The 16,365-nt window shown below is 42.9% G+C and overlaps 1 protein-coding gene across 1 annotated transcript; it reads right to left on the bottom strand.

Moving 5' to 3' along the window:
* Nucleotides 1–2,378: 2,378 nt before the first annotated feature.
* neff1 (neuronal intermediate filament family member 1) lies at nt 2,379–9,537 on the bottom strand. Its single transcript, XM_014161646.2, has 4 exons — nt 8,651–9,537; nt 6,109–6,432; nt 5,732–5,856; nt 2,379–5,309 (listed from the first exon to the last, which is right to left on the bottom strand). Exons 1-4 carry the CDS (start codon nt 9,392–9,394, stop codon nt 4,925–4,927), a joined length of 1,578 nt encoding a protein of 525 aa, XP_014017121.1. The 5' UTR covers nt 9,395–9,537; the 3' UTR covers nt 2,379–4,924.
* Nucleotides 9,538–16,365: the final 6,828 nt, after the last annotated feature.

Genomic DNA, 16,365 nt, shown 5'->3' with positions numbered 1-16,365 from the left:
TTGCTATTGACAACTGAATAAATCCCTTGGACCCTTTTGAGAAGCCAAAACACAGCACTGATCATCGGATAAAACTGCCGTGAGGCCCAGACTGAAAGACTGTGATAACTTGGTAACTTCGCCTAGATACAATCAGCTTCCTCTGCCACATGTGCTAATGAATTATGTAATACTTAACCTTATCACAAAGGAATCTTTTCTCTGATTAGCAAGATGTCTGGGTAAACTCATTATCTTAATGTAATGTAGACATACATAACAGTAATAGTAGGCTATGTTATATAATTAGGTTACTGACCCCTTCCCAAAGTCTCAGTTGACCGTACTGGAGATAAAGGGCAAGGTCAGAGAACTGTCTACCTGGCAGTAACCATCTTCTAATTCAGTATCTAGTGGAAATGTAATTATTGGGCCGTCAACATGGATAGAGGGAGGTGGTTGCTGATTGCTGTGGCCAAGATTTACGACCTTATCGCAGCAGGTCTCGGGAGTGCACTGAGAAAAAGATGCAGTTCAGTTATGTCTGCATCTCTAGAACAACAAATCTGCTGACGGCATATCTCCCCGCATTGTGCCGAACCGCAAGGCCACCAAACAAATGAAGGACGGCTCCACCACGGCACATCCACACACCACAAAAAAGGGATTGATCACATTCCTCTATTTTCAATAAATCTGTCTAGATACTGTGCTGTGTGTGTGTGTGTGTGTGTCTTCTTCTATTGCAATCCTCCTGCAGAGTGATACATCCCTGGACTTTTCTCATTCACCCCACTGGCCCTGCCAACCCATAACTCTCTCCATGGTACACAGACGACAGTGAATCAGTCATTCTGTGCCTTGGCTTGCATACCGACACAAAGGTTGAGGTTCAAATGGCCACACATGTACTGTATGCACACACACACACACACACACAGAGAAGTTTTGAAGTAAATTTTGACTGTCGCTGCCAGTGCCTTCCCATAATCTTAAAGTGTAGAGGTTCATATGATACCAAGGTCTTACATATCCTCTTGCAGGCTTTGTCTTGTTTTCTGTGTTTCATTGATTTGTCCTTAGTGCTGATGATGACCTTTTGTCAATGCGCTGATACCATTTTGTCTACACAGTATTACGGAGTGGCTGTGCAGATAGTAAAGATCCCCACTCTAAGATAAGGTGTTTCTGACAGCAGTGCTGGTGGCCACTCTGCTACTGTCATCCATCTTACCTTCTCCTTCTCTCATCCTTTACCTTTGAAGCAGGCAGGAGAGAGAGGGAGCTGATATGGGGAGATATAGCTTGCAATCCAAATGTCACACTATTCCATGTGGGCCCTGGTCAAAATGAGTGTACTAAATAGGGAATAGGGTGTAATTTGGGACGCAACCCTCCAACTCATCTAGAGGCCTAACTGACTTCATACATCACTTTCAGTCTGGTGGAGCAGTTCGTAAAAACTTTCCTCCAACTAACTGCACTAAAGTAAAGCATAATGTCTACTTCACATGATCATAACCTGTCAGTGAGTGATAGGACATATCTTTGATGTGTTATTATGTGGTAAAGTCGTTGCCGGTTGGCTAACCCAAATTGTTATGTCATATCAAATATATGATCATTTATGGTTTATTATAGGTTTGCCTATTCCTCTCAGGTCGGTGAGTTATTGAAGAATGGCATTAGTTGGTAGTGGCATGACTGACAATATCTTCTATGTCATGCTAATGGTTCAACATAGTATGATGGGCAGGCAGTTTGAATACAGTCCATTTATTCATTTGTTCCCTTTGTGGACTATTATTTATCTTTTTGACCATGTCCATTACTGTAGTAATGATTTGATATCACGGTTTGTTTTTCTATTTAAATCTAGAAACCTTAGTTGCTGCATCCATTTTTTAAAACTTTTAAATGAATGATTGTTGAAGAATATAACTTATAAATAACTCATGAGCATTGTAGTTCCACTGTCGTACCCATCAGACCCCAAAATATAAACTTATTTTATTCCAATGTTTGTAATCAAAGTAAACGAAAACACACACTATATAACCACAAAACATGGTTGAAACTATAATGTTGATATCATGATGGTCAGTCCTTAGCTCGGTCTATGAATTTGAAAGTGATTATATTTCTCCAGGCCCATCCCTCTACATTTTTACTAAAACTGAGGCGGGTGATCACTTTTAGTGTTCCAATGAAGTATTCTAGCTTTAACATTTGTATTGTGTACTGTATGCATTTTCAATGCAAAATGCTTCAAATATTATAGCATTGTTTTTTGGTTTGTCATTCTCGCTCTGAACCTGCGCCCAGTCCTAAAATGTAGCTTATGTCGAATGGTTTTGATGATATGATATTATTGAAGACACTGCCGATGGTTGTAAGTGTTTGGTTAATAAATGGCTTTATTTGGCTTTGGGAGGAATACCACTGCATGAGATAGCAGCACATACAGTCACAGTAGTATAGCAGAATGAACGCTCAACGCTCCTGAACCACCTCGGAAACATGTGAAATGCAAGTGAAAACGATTTTTATTGTTTTGATCATGGTTAAGGCAATTTCTTTTTTTTACACTCAACAAGCGAAATCTATCCCATGCCCAGTTTTAATGCTCCAAGAATCAGGCCATGCAATCAATGCTTGTCGATTGATTCATTTCTCAAGGAAAGGAAAAAAGAGTGAAATCTAGAACAGTTAAGGAAGGCCTTCCACAGTGTGCGGCAGTCTCAAAAAATAACATTTAACATTCTGTCAAGCTATACATTTGCCCACTGTAAGTTTACAAAAATGTTGGAGAGGACAGGTAATTTTACTGCTGTATAGGATTCTAGAGTACATTGGCCGAATTCTTACAAAAAATTCCCTGTGCTCTCCATCCATTTGTATTTTTCCATTTATTATTCTTTCCCTGAACACACTTCCTGCAACACTATTCATTTTCTCGCTGTACATCATACATGTTTCTGTCTTTAACATTTACACCTATTCTTTAAGCCTTACATATCTACCCACACAGTCACTGTACCCTGACCCACAGATAGTCCTGATATGGATAGCTTGGCACCAGTCATATCAGAGCTAACTTACAATATGCTATTATGGTCCCTCTCCTGCAGCTAGGACATGTCTGCCTGGGGTATACATACTGTTGCTGTCCATCTCAGACTGCAGTGGTGGTGGTAGGGGGGTATATTGTGATAATAGCCCTTATCTGTGGTGCCGCACCATGTGACCAATCATGACCCCAGTGGCGTCTTGACCGGCTGCCAACTGGTCCTGCAGTCAGAGTGGAGGGCTGTCTGTCACTCACTGTCACTCCCAGCTGTCCTGTTAGAGCAGCCACAGGCCTCTTCACTGTCTGGAACAGAGCACACTGCTAAAAGGACCCACAGGCTGTGTCTCAAATGGCATCCTATCCCCTATGTAATGCATTACTTTTGGCCAGCGCCGTATGGGCCATGATCAAAAGTAGTGCACAATATAGGGAATAGGGTGCCATTTGGGATGCAACCAACACACGCTCCCCCACTCAAACAACCCACCACCCAGAACATCACAGGGTACAGAACACTAAAAGACTGAAGATATTAAACAAACAAGACTCTGTGGGAAAGGAAGGGCCTAGGAAAGACATTTACCTCAGGTTTGGAGTGAGTTATCTTACTTGGAGGGCAGGGCAAGGCAGGGCATATCCATTCAGTGACAAATGAATCAATCAAGAGGGGGTATTTCTACATCAAATATAAGGGTATAATGTGATAAATAGTATCATTTTAAAACTCTACATTTTTCATTCCTGAAAGGTGCCCTTCTGAAAACAGAAGAATCACTGCACAATGCACTTATCGCCTACCTTTGAAAATAGAAACCTCCCAAATAAAAGTTATGATGTTGTCATTTCGCCGAGCTCTGACCGTCGCAGTGACAGAGAGAGGGGGGGAAGGTGAATGGTGAAATGTTTAGTTTTCTAGCGATGAAAAGAAAGTGGGTCAATGGACTGAACATTCTATATATTTCACATGTGAATGAAAAAAAGAGGAGTGAGGAGCATTCAGTGTGCCAGTTTGTGTCTGCAGCTCAAAATACATTATTGCACCTACGGGAATGATTTGGATATCTGTGTCCCCAATATTATACACTAACATTCATGAAAAGGTTTACAAAGCAATTTCTACAATGAATTTCCCTAGACATTTCCAACTTTTCTTTGTCGAAATCAAAAAGCACCTTAAAAGTTGGACTGGTAAAAGTTGATAAAGTTGTATGCTCCAGACCTCTGTGCATATAGTAGTCTGTGTGCTACTACCAGGATCCTATTACTACTTTCAAGATTACAACTGCTCTTCAACACATTTCATATCATTAATGGCACATAAAGACAAGACGTTACTGGGCAATATTATTCCTGACCTCTTAATATGACATCATACTTGCTTTAAGGCATTCTCTTACTGACTGACTGACTGACAGGCTTACTACTGTAATGTTGAGCACCTTCTCTCTGCTCTCTGTTTTGTGATAACCATTATCTATGGTGTAAAACCGTGACATAGGATCCCGAGCGCCCTATTTAGGATATGTAGCTACAGGTTTATCTTCTGTCAGGGTAATACACCAACAGTATGTTCCTCTCTGGGATGTGTCTTTCTGTTTTCCACCACACAGCTGATTGTTGAGGCCCAGAGATACAGAGGAGAAGGTATGTGTGTGTGAGGCATCTGGCGTGAGTACGGTAAGTAAGTAAGTGTGTGTGTTCGTGTGTGTGTGTGTGTGTGTGTGTGTGTGTGTGTGTGTGTGTGTGTGTGTGTGTGTGTGTGTGTGTGTGTCCTTGTGAAACAGATGAGGTGACGGGGAAGGGATAAGATCCATATGAGTGAATGAGTGGACTGTAGTAGTGCGAAAGGCATTGATGATTGATGACACAAGCAGTTTAGCTCTTGGTGCTCTTGCTGGGAGCACTTCCCTTCTCTCCCTTCTTCTCATCCTTCTCATCCTTGCCATTCTTCTCATCTTTCTTCTTCTGATCTTCCTCCTCCTCTTCCTCCTCTTCCTCCTCATCACCGTTTCCATTCTCCTCTGCATTCTCATCTCCCTCCTCTCCTTCCTCTCCTTCCTCCTCATTCTCCTCTTCCTCCTTCTCTTCCTCATCCTCCTCCTCCTCTGGTTCCTCAGGCTTGGCTCCTCTCATCCTGTAGGGGGCGGAGGAACCCAGGGCGTAAGAGCGGCCAGACGAATAGGAGAAGCCAGAGTAGCCTGATTGCAGGATATTTCCGCCCACTGTACTCAGACGGCACTCTTCACCTTCCAGCAGCTTCCTGAAGAGGGGATGAAGGTGGAGACATAGAGAGGTTGAGGAAGAGAGAGTCAGTTTACACGTGTGTCAAATTCCACTGGTGTGCTGACTAAGTATTCACATTTTCTTAAAGGGAGGAAAAGATGTTCATAAATCTTTCCAAGACACACTGTGGTGCATCAACATTGTGCTGACTGCTGAGCTGACTGAACTACTGACTAAATCAGAGAAAGAGGAAGTCAGTTTACAAATGTACCAAACTCCGACCATTCATAATTGTCAAAGCAGTCATGTGAATGTTGTCAGTCACTCTGCTGACTTGGAATTCAAATGTGAAAAAGGTGTTTAGTATACAGGAAAGGCACTGTGGTTTGGATCAATGATATGCTGCTGATTTAACATTATCAGACATAACTCTTAGACTCAGATCAAGGGATGACTGACCTGTAAGCAGCGATCTCAATATCCAGGGCCATTTTGACGTTCAACAGGTCCTGGTACTCACGCAAATGACGGGACATCTCACCCTTGGTGCTGCGGAGGGCAGACTCAAGCTGCTGGATGGTCTCCTGCAGGCAGATTAACATCAGGATGTAATACTACTGATAAAGACCTCACTATTCTACCTCACAATGTGCATGACCTAATACCTTTTTACATGTGTTGTGCTACAGTGCAATTACAATTCCATCACACATACCATCTGTGATATGCACCTGTTACTTAGGAGGACATCATTCTATAGAATCCACAGGGTAAAGCCTGTACTGTAGCAATTACTGTGGTATACAAAAATAGTCACCCTGTCCTACTCCACGTACCTGCATCTCTCCCATCTCGTTGCTGTGGCGGTCTTCCATCTCAGCCATCTGCCTCTCCAGGGCCTCATTGTGGCCTCTGAGGGCCTCGATCTCCAGGGTACGGGCCTGCACCTGCCTGCGGTACTCATTTAGCTCCTCCCTGCTATGCTTAACCTGATCCTGGTTGCGGGCGGCCGCCTCATTCACACTGGCAAACTTGGAGCGGTACCACTCCTCCGCCTGGTTCTGGTTCTTGGCTGACAGGACCTCGTACTGGGCACGGATGTCCTTCAGGGCCACGGCCAGGTCGGGTTTACCCTCCCTCATGTCCATCTCCACTGACACCTGGGACCAGGTAGACACAGAGGGGTAAGTTAAAGGGTTGGGAATGATTACCAGGTGTTAGCACGGGGGAAACGAATGCTTCACTGGCTAAATAGATAAATCTCTAAGTTGTAGTGGAGATATGAATATGAGAATGTTTGCTTTATTATTCGTTATTATATTATTATTTTCACAAAAATCCAAATGTAAATGTGAAATATCATAAGAAATCAAAAACAAAATTGTTGCAACATCCAGTTTTTCTAAAATAAATTGTTGTTCTTTAACCAAAATATAGGTAAAAGTTTTGATAATCACTATTGAAAATGTGAAATCTTTGTCAAACAACACAGACCATTATGTGCTTGCAGTAGACACCTGGGAGCTATGAGCCTTGGGCTAATGTGACTTTTACAGTCACTTTTACCCTTACCTACCTACCTACCTACCTACCTACCTACCTACCTACCTGTACATATTACCTCAATTAACTCACCTACCTTGTACCACTGCACATTGACTTGGTACCAGTACTCTCCTTGTATATAGCCTTGTTACTGTTATTTTATTGTGTCACTATTTCCTTTTTTATTTAATTTTTACTTGCTAATCTTTTCTTCCTTTTTAACTCTGTATTGCTGGGAAATGGCTCGTAAGGAAGCATTTCACAGTAAAATCTACACCTGTTGTATTCAGCGCATGTGACAAATAAAATTTGATTTGAATACATTTGAATTGAATATCTATCCAGTGAAGTAGAATGGCGAGGGCTGATGTATTGAGCACTAAGTCAGGGCTCTGTGCACCACTATGGGTGGTGCTGTCAATCGCTTATCACTTACATGGCAATTATACTGTATGTCCTGCATGGCAAAAGAAAAGCCCCATTCAGGAAACAAACGATTAATGCTCTTTCCAATGATGAAGATTCTATGCTGCATTGATTGACATGAAATTGTACATCATACTTTTTTGTTTTGTTTTAAGTCTTTAGAGTACTATCAACTCATCCAATGATGCATCCAAAATGCCACTGGCTTCTGGGACACTGTATAAAGCTACAATAATGCTGTTTAATTGTGACCTTGATTAATGATTATATTATTCCAACTAATCTTGTTTGGGACAACATGAATCAATACCATGTTGACAACATAGGTGCTATGTGGCAGTAGTAACCTATAGGAAAAAAAGTAATTTTTCCCAATCCTGTCAAATGAATTGACAAAGTGTGATAGTTGATCATCATGAGATTGTCTAGGTAAAATGCAACAAGGACATGCTGATCTATCTGTATTGAGTTTTCTGATGTTCTGAATTGACCCTGTCCTATCCCGTATCCCCCTGCATGATGGGACGACCACACCTAGATATTGCGCTACTATTTCTCTGCATCATCAGTGGCAGCGCCAGCACTGCTATCAACCCCAATGCTCCCCTCTCTCTCCCTCCCCTCTCTCTCCCTCCCCTTTCTCTCCCTCCCCCTCTCGATCTCTCTCCCTTTCCCTCTCTCTTTTTTTAGCACACTCTCTCTGGCGCTTGACACTGCATATCACTTTCTCACTATGCAGACTCAATTTTCAGTAGCCATTTAAACCATTTCAATAATATTTTATAGTTACAAAACTTCCCTCATAGTTTCAATAGTTAGTGTCCTATGTCAGTGCTGGGCACTGCAGATTACTTGGCAGACAGGGAATTGAGTACTGCATGGTGCTGTTTGACACGGAACCGCAGTGCCGTACATTTTACTGCCACTAATCGCAGTGCGCAATGTTCACTGGCTTCAGCACCAAGGACAGAGCATGTGCTGTGACTGAACAAAGGCTGCGTTTACACAGGCAGCCCAATTCTGATATTTTTTTTCCAGTAATTGGTCTTTTGACCAATCACATCAGATATTTTCACATCAGAGCTTTTTCAGAGCTGATCTGATTGTTCAAAAGGCCAATTAGAGAAACAATTGTCAGAATTGGGTTGCCAGTGTAAATGCAGCCTTATTTGACTCAGTTAATGTGGATCCACAGTGTGAATGATTAGATAGCCATATGATAACACGCTATGAACATTATTAGGTATTTGGCACTGGCTATCACCATGTCACATAAAAGTTATCAGCAATTCATAGGCTACATAGCGTAACTTTTCCCTTGGTGTATATTTGGTGTGATATGTGCGGAGATGGGGAGATGTGGGTGACATCTGATGGGGGTCATGAGGGGTGATGTAATGTCTGCACCTGTGTGGCTTGCAGGGAAGCCTGCAGCTCCTGCAGCTCCTCCTCGTGCACTTTCCTGAGGAAGGCGATCTCATCCAGCAGCGACTCGACTTTCTTCTCCAGCTCGAGCCGGGACATCGTGGCATCATCCACGTCCTTGCGGTAGCTTATCAGGGTGCCCTCCGCCTCCTCGCGGAGCCTTGTCTCCTCGTCCAGCTTCTGCTTAACGCGGTCCAGCGTCTCGTTCATCTGCACGCAGTCCAGGTGCATCTGGCTCTTCTCGTGCGTCAGTTCCTCGACGCGCGCCCTCAGCTCGCGGATCTCTTGCTCGTACAGGTCGTGCAGTCGGGAGGGCTCGGTGTGGCGCTGGCGCAGCATGGTCACCTCGGCTTCCAGCACCTTGTTCTGCTGTTCCAAGTTGTGGACCTTCTCGATGAAGGAGACGAAGCGGTCGTTCAAGCCCTGGAGCTGCTCCTTCTCGTTTGTGCGGATGATTTTCATCTCGTTGGTGACGGCCGTGGACTGGTTCAGGTCCATAGAGTCGGACATGGAGGAGTGGAAGTTGCGCCCGGCGCCCACCTTGCGGTAGCCGGAGGATGAGAGCATGGATGGGGAGCCATAGTTGCGGTGTGCGCTGCTGGAGCGGAATCCGCTGGACAGGCGAGAGGGGCTGCTGCCTACGGTCATGCGGCCGGAGTTCCGGGGCGCATCCCCGAAGATCTTCCGATAGGAACTGCTGGAGTAGACATCGCCGGAGTAGCTCATGTTTGCAGTTGGAGAAGTGGAATGCTGGTTATACCTTTGTTGCTTGCGAAGTCCTTTTGTGTGAGTGTGTCTGGAGTGTGGGAGTGTGGGTGGAAGAGAGAAAGTGAGACGCAATTGATGTCTGGCCAAGACAGGTGCTTTTATAGTGATGGAACTCCAGCATCATTTGACGCAAGGGCGGCAGTAGAGACAGGGAAACCTGCAGGCTCCTGCAAAAAGAGCTATTCTCAGGGGAACACGAATTCACTCATGCTGCTCCTCGCCTTGTATTTTGGCAACTCATTCTTTTCTTGAATAAAATGTAATCCGTGCTGTACAGATAAGACAAGATAGACCTATGGTCAAGGAAAGCACATCAAACTACGACTTATATAGGGGACGTATAAATAGTAAATAATAATGAGGCCAATAAATCAGAATACTAACAACAATAGTAAGCCTACTAATATCCTATTAGTGATAGAAGTAAAACACGACTTCACTATTATATGCTGATATTGAGGCCAACATGGCATAGAATTTGCCTAATTAACACATCCTAGTCAATTTTTTATGTCGTTTTCTGAAACTAGTCACATGTGCAGGTTATCCCATCCCACTAAACAATGTCATTGCAGTTTTGCACTGCTGTTGCAACAGTTCAGACAGCATGGGATCGGTGCATGTGAAGTGTGGGCAAAGAGTCAGGAGTGAGTGTGTCTAAACGATATTGCTGTATTGCAGTCTGCAGCCATGCACCCCTCACGCCCGACCACCGCAGTGTCTGAGTACAGGCAGGTTGAGGCACAGAGACACAAAGGCCTATTTACATGACCCCACATGCGCACGTCTCACATAAAATCAGTGCATGTCGCTTACTAACCTAACACCTATACCCAAGTTTAGCCTTCATTGAAAACATAAGCCTGTGAAATGAGCCCAGCATACATTTTTCAGCATCCCAGACCGCTTTGGGGTGATGATTCAGCATATTAGAGAAGGTTATTGGTGGTGCTGCGCTGTCTTCTCCTCTCTCCTCACGCAGCTGGAGCTGGCCTTGGTCATGATCCAGGACACCGACCACGCCCATATGGAGGACACCCACGCGCGCTGCTGCGCCCAGAGCTGTCAGGGGACTGCAGCTTTTCTACGGTTCGATCAGCACTTTTAAACACCAGTGTAGATGTAGATCAGAACAAGCGTCGTAATGCTCTGTACACAGCCGCAGTCTAGCCTATAATTGTAATTTGATCAGGCACCAAGCCTTGCAGTCGTATTTTTGTCAACTCGAGGAAAAGTCTCATCATGATTTGAGACCATTTGGACTCGTGTACAGCCGTGGTAGCCAAATGCACATTACAAGCTCAACTCAGAAAACAGCTTGCCCTATAGCTATATTACTCCATATAGTAAACATTCAACAAATTTTGAATATGCATTCACAATCACTTTCGCTTTTGAAAGTATTCAGGAATATATTTACATATGTTTCAAGTTTTATTGTCACATGCACAGGATACAGCAGGTGTAAACAGTGGCAACCCATCATTCAAGGCAGGTGGAGCAGGCTTGCCTGTCTTGACAGTTATCTACAGTTTTTGGCATTAATACGTGTCACATATCAGTTTGCAAACAATGTAAATAAAATATATATCATTAAGTTAATAAAGCTGCATACAAATATGGTCTCTTTTTTTGTTTTCTTGAGTAAGGCAGCTCCAAAATGCAGGTGTTTCAGCCTAGCTCGGTGGTGGTGGTGGTGGGGGAAGCCAGCAGAAAATACGGAGCTTTGCGCCGTGATTGGCTCAGTGTTCTGTCACTTTTGGGGACACTATGTCACCTCCATGTCTAAGGGTAGAGCTAGATAATTCTAGCCCCTTTGGTGCTGCCATAGAGTTACATTAGAAGTGCCCATCCAAGAATGCTCAAGGTCATTGGCCACAGATAAAATTATGTCATATCACATTATATGTACAGTAGCTTTGACTGGACTGATCATGTCAACATCATACTTTCAAAATCTTAGCTAGCAGTGATCATCATGAATCAAGTCGACAATCTACTGGCAAATCATTTTTAATTCTTGTCATAGGAAGAGAAATAATGAATAGAAATTAAAGATAAAATGTATCGGTGCTCATCGGCCATAAACATTACACAACAACTTGGAAATCGCAAATTCAACAATGAGTGGTTTGGGAAATACGTTTTGAACGGTCATCAAACTCGGAATTGTAAATCCGGCCTTTTTCTAGAGCTACGACGTGAAGATCAATGACGTCATCATGATTCAACCTAGTTTTTGTGAGTTCTCAGTTGTTTTGAAAGCACCATAAATCCAGAGAATGCCAGACTTTGATGACAAAATTTGCCTACAAAGGACCGCCGTGCCACCTTCCTGTTCAATGTAATCATAGAATATTGTAAGAGCTTTCATTGTCCGCTTATATGCCCCATTTATGTATACTACAGTTCTGACTTGGTGTACAGGGAGAACACTGTAAGAAAGGCCCATGTTCTGAATTCTGTCACTGTACATTTCAAAATTGCTAAACAAATAGTTATACTTACCACGTCTGTTCTAGCTCGCTCATTAATGTCTTAATCATAATAACGGATTGCCTCTTATCCGTTTCCATCCCCTTATGTCATAGTTGGTACATCTCAATTGTCATTAGAAACCACATTTGTTTAAGCAAGTCAGCCATATCAGCTATGTTTTTTTAAAAGGCAGTAAATGAGGCCGAATGAACTGTTTCGCTGACAGACAAGGCTCCGCTGATTGCCAGGTGTAGCAGTGGTAAGATGTTGGGACTGCTGTTGGGACAGCTTGATGTAGGCCCTAACAGTTTGTGGGCACCGTTTATCACCGTTATAGTGCAATTACTGTATTGTTTAGTGGTGTGTTGTGTTGTGTAGTGTAATGGCTTTGCTGGCATGCATCCCACATTAATAAAAAAAAAATCCATACCAAGATTTATTTACATGCTAAAATTGCCACTGGGTGTAAAACAGCACAGTGAAATGCTAAACTTGCAAGTCACAAATGGAACCACAAATTCAAATTGCACCAGCAAAGTGTAATCACGGTTATTATCTGAACAGAAAATAAAATACCATTGAAAAAGTGAAAAAATATTTACACTATAGATGCTTTGTTTTCCGTGATGTAATACATTAATGGTCAGGTAAGTAAATGCCATTCATTTCCCAGATTCCCATTTTAACCACAAGGGGACAGAACATGCTCAGTAATGTCCAACATCTCCACATACAGGCCAAGTAAACAATGTGCTAACCTCATCTCTAGTTCTACACTGATCCAAAACCATCAGCAGCCAGACAGGCTTTCTTTCCTGAGATCTTCAGGAGAAAACAATATTGTCTTTTGCATAATCATAGCCTACACCTCCTCTATCCAAAACACCTCATCATTAGTGTGTGAGACATACACACATCCCACAAACCCTTACCTATACACACCCTGCAGCACTTCACCTGCAAGCTCAGGCCAGCCATATCCAGCAGCTCCAACAGCAGGCAGAAACAAAAGGCCCATTGAGACACGAGAGACAGGAGATGCCTGGGAGTGACTCAGCAGGAAAATTACAGGTATAGGTGTCACCTCTTTCTAGGCCAACACAGGTATCATACGGCCTCCTTTTCCCCTTCTCCAGTTCAGCAAGTTGCTGAACCTCTAAATGGAACTTTGTTGTACTGAAAGAGAGATACTGAAAACAACTCACTGCTGTGAATGTGTAGAGGATTTTTCCTTTCCTCATTAGATCTTTTGAAAAATGACATTTTTGATTCACATACATTCACTTTGCTGTCTGCATCAGTTAATTTTCTGTTGGGATAAATGGCTTCTTTGTATGAAAAGCTGTACTACTTTGAGAGAAATTTCCTTCGAATGCTGCGCTACTGATCTATGTCTATAGGATACCATGCTTAGGCTCTCATTCAAAGGGCTTGTTTGAAACATCCCTATCCCAGGTGCTTTGATTTGCCAGGTGCATATGTTGAAGTAGCTGTACCCGGACCAACTGTCTGTTGCTGGCCAGTATCCATTCTGTTCATATTGTTTTCTTCCTATGTCCCTCTGGTCCCTTGAGACCCTCCTCCTCCTCGTGCAGAATATCAGCTCCATCTGTCAACAAGCCCACTCACAGTACGGCCCCTACCTTAGCTCCATTTTGTCTCAGTCGGGGATGGGATGATCAGTCACGTCCCATCTCTCTTAACAGATCCATTATACAGTATTCTACTACATGTAATCACTATGAGACAGAATTCTGTATTTTGTGCTGTAAATTAGGCAATTTATCTTACAGAGAGAATACTTAAAACACAGCTTCAGTTAGTGTTTCATATGCCGTTTTTATGTTTTAATAAGAGTGTGACTTGTGAATGTGAGTCTCTAAACATTTAGGTAGAATATCAATAGCAAGCATGAGTAGTGGTCAATGATTTGAACACTCTATATATGTTTTCTCCTACGCACAAGCCACCTTCCTTTCTAGCCTGAGCACCAACCCTCTTAACCCTCTTACTGGCTTTCCTGGTGAGTCCATGCCCGTAAATGTTGTGTACTCAATGTTTATTTCCCATAGGCATGGTGTCGTGTCTTTGGCATCATTAAAACTGAAGACATATTTATCAAATAACTCTCTGTAATTATTAGTACGCGATTAAACTGATTAATCGTGTAACTGTAATTAACTTGGAGGTCAGGGCACCAAGGAAAATATTCAGATTACAAAGTTATAATTTTCCTAATATAACTTTCAGATATTATAATATCTGATCTATTAGTCTTCTGATTAATGACGTATTATTTACCTCACGTCAGTCTCATTCCAAACGTTGTAAATTGTTGGTTATCTGCACGAACCCAGTCTTCACTATGAGTCATCCATACATCAATTGTCTTAAAATCCTTTATTTACTAACTAAGTAATTCACAGAAATGCATAACAAACAGTAGATATCGTTACAAGAAATGATAGAGGAATGTGCCCTAGTGGGCTAAACCGTCATGGCAGCTTGTTAGACAAAAGGGGAGTGGGGGAGGCTGAGAAGACACAACAGAGTTGATAATTATAACAATTGAAATGCTAATCTTTTGCACATGAACGCTCACTCATTCGGGAATAATTGCAATCAAGAGAAGAGAATCTCCTCATAGGAATTTACGACCCCTTCTGACCACAGCAGCCTGGGTGTAGGAGACAGAGGGAGATGGTGAAGAAGTGCAGGGGGACGGTGCAGAGGGAGGGGGTCAACTGTGCTCGCTGTACCCAAAGAGGGCAACGTCATGACAATGGTGTGTGTTGTAATTGTTTCAATGTGTCATTCAAGCAGAGGTGTGTGTGTGTTGCCTGCATGTCATGGCTGTGTGCGTGGTCAGTGTGGTGGTATGAGGTAAAGGTTGTGGTAAATTGGGTCTGCAGGGTTGAAATAAACTGATAGATTAGCCTAATTTGACATTAAGGGGGGGAGAGATGGGTCTCTGAACCCACTGTCGGAATGTAAACACACGACACACACACATTCATTATGGCATAGATGCACACATGAAAAAGAAATAGACGTCATTGATAAAGCCCCCTTTGTACACTCGCCATCAAGTAGATAGTGGCAAGTAGACAATAGCAATGACAAAGACAGTACTATATCAGGTAGAGAAGGGTTGTGGGAAAGGATTTAGGGACAGCACTGCAATGCAAAACATTTAAGCCCCATGTGATGTCACTGATGGCATTCAGACTGTCCATTCATGTATTTTGCGTTGAGCCTGTGTTATGTTCAAGGTTTTCCTTGACAGTTGTTCCTCCCCTACCCCATCTACCACCACCTGGGAGGGTAGACAGACTCACTCACATGACCTCTTTAAGAATATATCTTGAGGAAAGTGCTGGGGGATCCAACAAGCGAGGTAAAAATACTTTAAAAAGTCAATGCCTCTTCTGCCCTACTCGAGTCTATCAAAACACTAGTTCAGAACAGAATAAGGCTTCAGATTTCCTTTGGCCAGTAGGCTAGAAGCACTGAGCATCTCATACAGACTGATTTGGACACATATTATTCCAGTCTAAATTAGATACTGGAAGAATAACTAATCTCAGTCACCAGGGAAGGTCAGAGGCCTTCTGGAATCCTATCATCGAGTGTTAGACAGCAACCCACACTAGAATATCCACACCACACTCTCCTCCATCTCTGTCCCTCTGTGGGCAACCAGACAAGGATGGACTGTCACAAAGGTGCCGAGATAATGAAATTGTATTTCTGTGTTATTCGTGACTGTGTGTGTACTGCTGTACCGTGTGACGACAGACTGTTCTGAGGAAGGATGCTCTAAGTGCCCATCCTCGTCCTGCCTCCATCACTCCCTCCTTCCCTCCATCCACTGGCTATTGAACAGCAGATTTATCTGGTCAAACCAGGGATTTAGGCAAAAGATTGCTGTCAGAAAAGAGTTATTCTGCTTGCCAGAGAGCTACAGTGAAGGAAAAAAGTATTTGATCCACTGCTGATTTTGTACGTTTGTCCACTGACAAAGAAATGATCAGTCTATAATTTTAATGGTAGGTTTATTTGAACGGTGAGAGACAGAATAACAACAAAATCCAGAAAAACGCATGTCAAAAATGTTATATAAATTGATTTGCATTTTAATGAGGGAAATAAGTATTTGACCCCCTCTCAATCAGAAAGATTTCTGGCTCCCAGGTGTCTTTTATACAGGTAACGACACCTGTCCACAGAAGCAATAAATCAGATTCCAAACTCTCCACCATGGCCAAGACCAAAGAGCTCTCCAAGGATGTCAGGGACAAGATTGTAGACCTGCACAAGGCTGGAATGGGCTACAAGACCATCGCCAAGTAGCTTGGTGAGAAGGTGACAACAGCTGGTGCGATTATTTGCAAATGGAAGAAACACAAAAGAACTGTCAATCTCCCTCAGCCTGGGGCTCTATGCAAGAT

This window comes from Salmo salar, chromosome ssa20, assembly GCF_905237065.1.
Source record: "Salmo salar chromosome ssa20, Ssal_v3.1, whole genome shotgun sequence".
NCBI classification, from domain to species: Eukaryota; Metazoa; Chordata; class Actinopteri; order Salmoniformes; family Salmonidae; genus Salmo; species Salmo salar.
The sequence above is the reverse complement of the archived record's forward strand: the minus strand, read 5'-3'. Positions and strand labels throughout refer to the sequence as shown.

Bases quoted from the DNA above. Each gene is read 5' to 3' on its own strand.
- neff1 (XM_014161646.2), bottom strand. From the start codon at position 9,394: ATGAGCTACTCCGGCGATGTCTACTCCAGCAGTTCCTATCGGAAGATC. The intron at 6,433-8,650 runs GTGCAGACATTA...ACCTGGTCCCAG, and splicing joins CTTCCCTGCAAGCCACACAG to GTGTCAGTGGAGATGGACAT. The intron at 5,857-6,108 runs GTACGTGGAGTA...ATCTGCCTGCAG, and splicing joins ACGAGATGGGAGAGATGCAG to GAGACCATCCAGCAGCTTGA.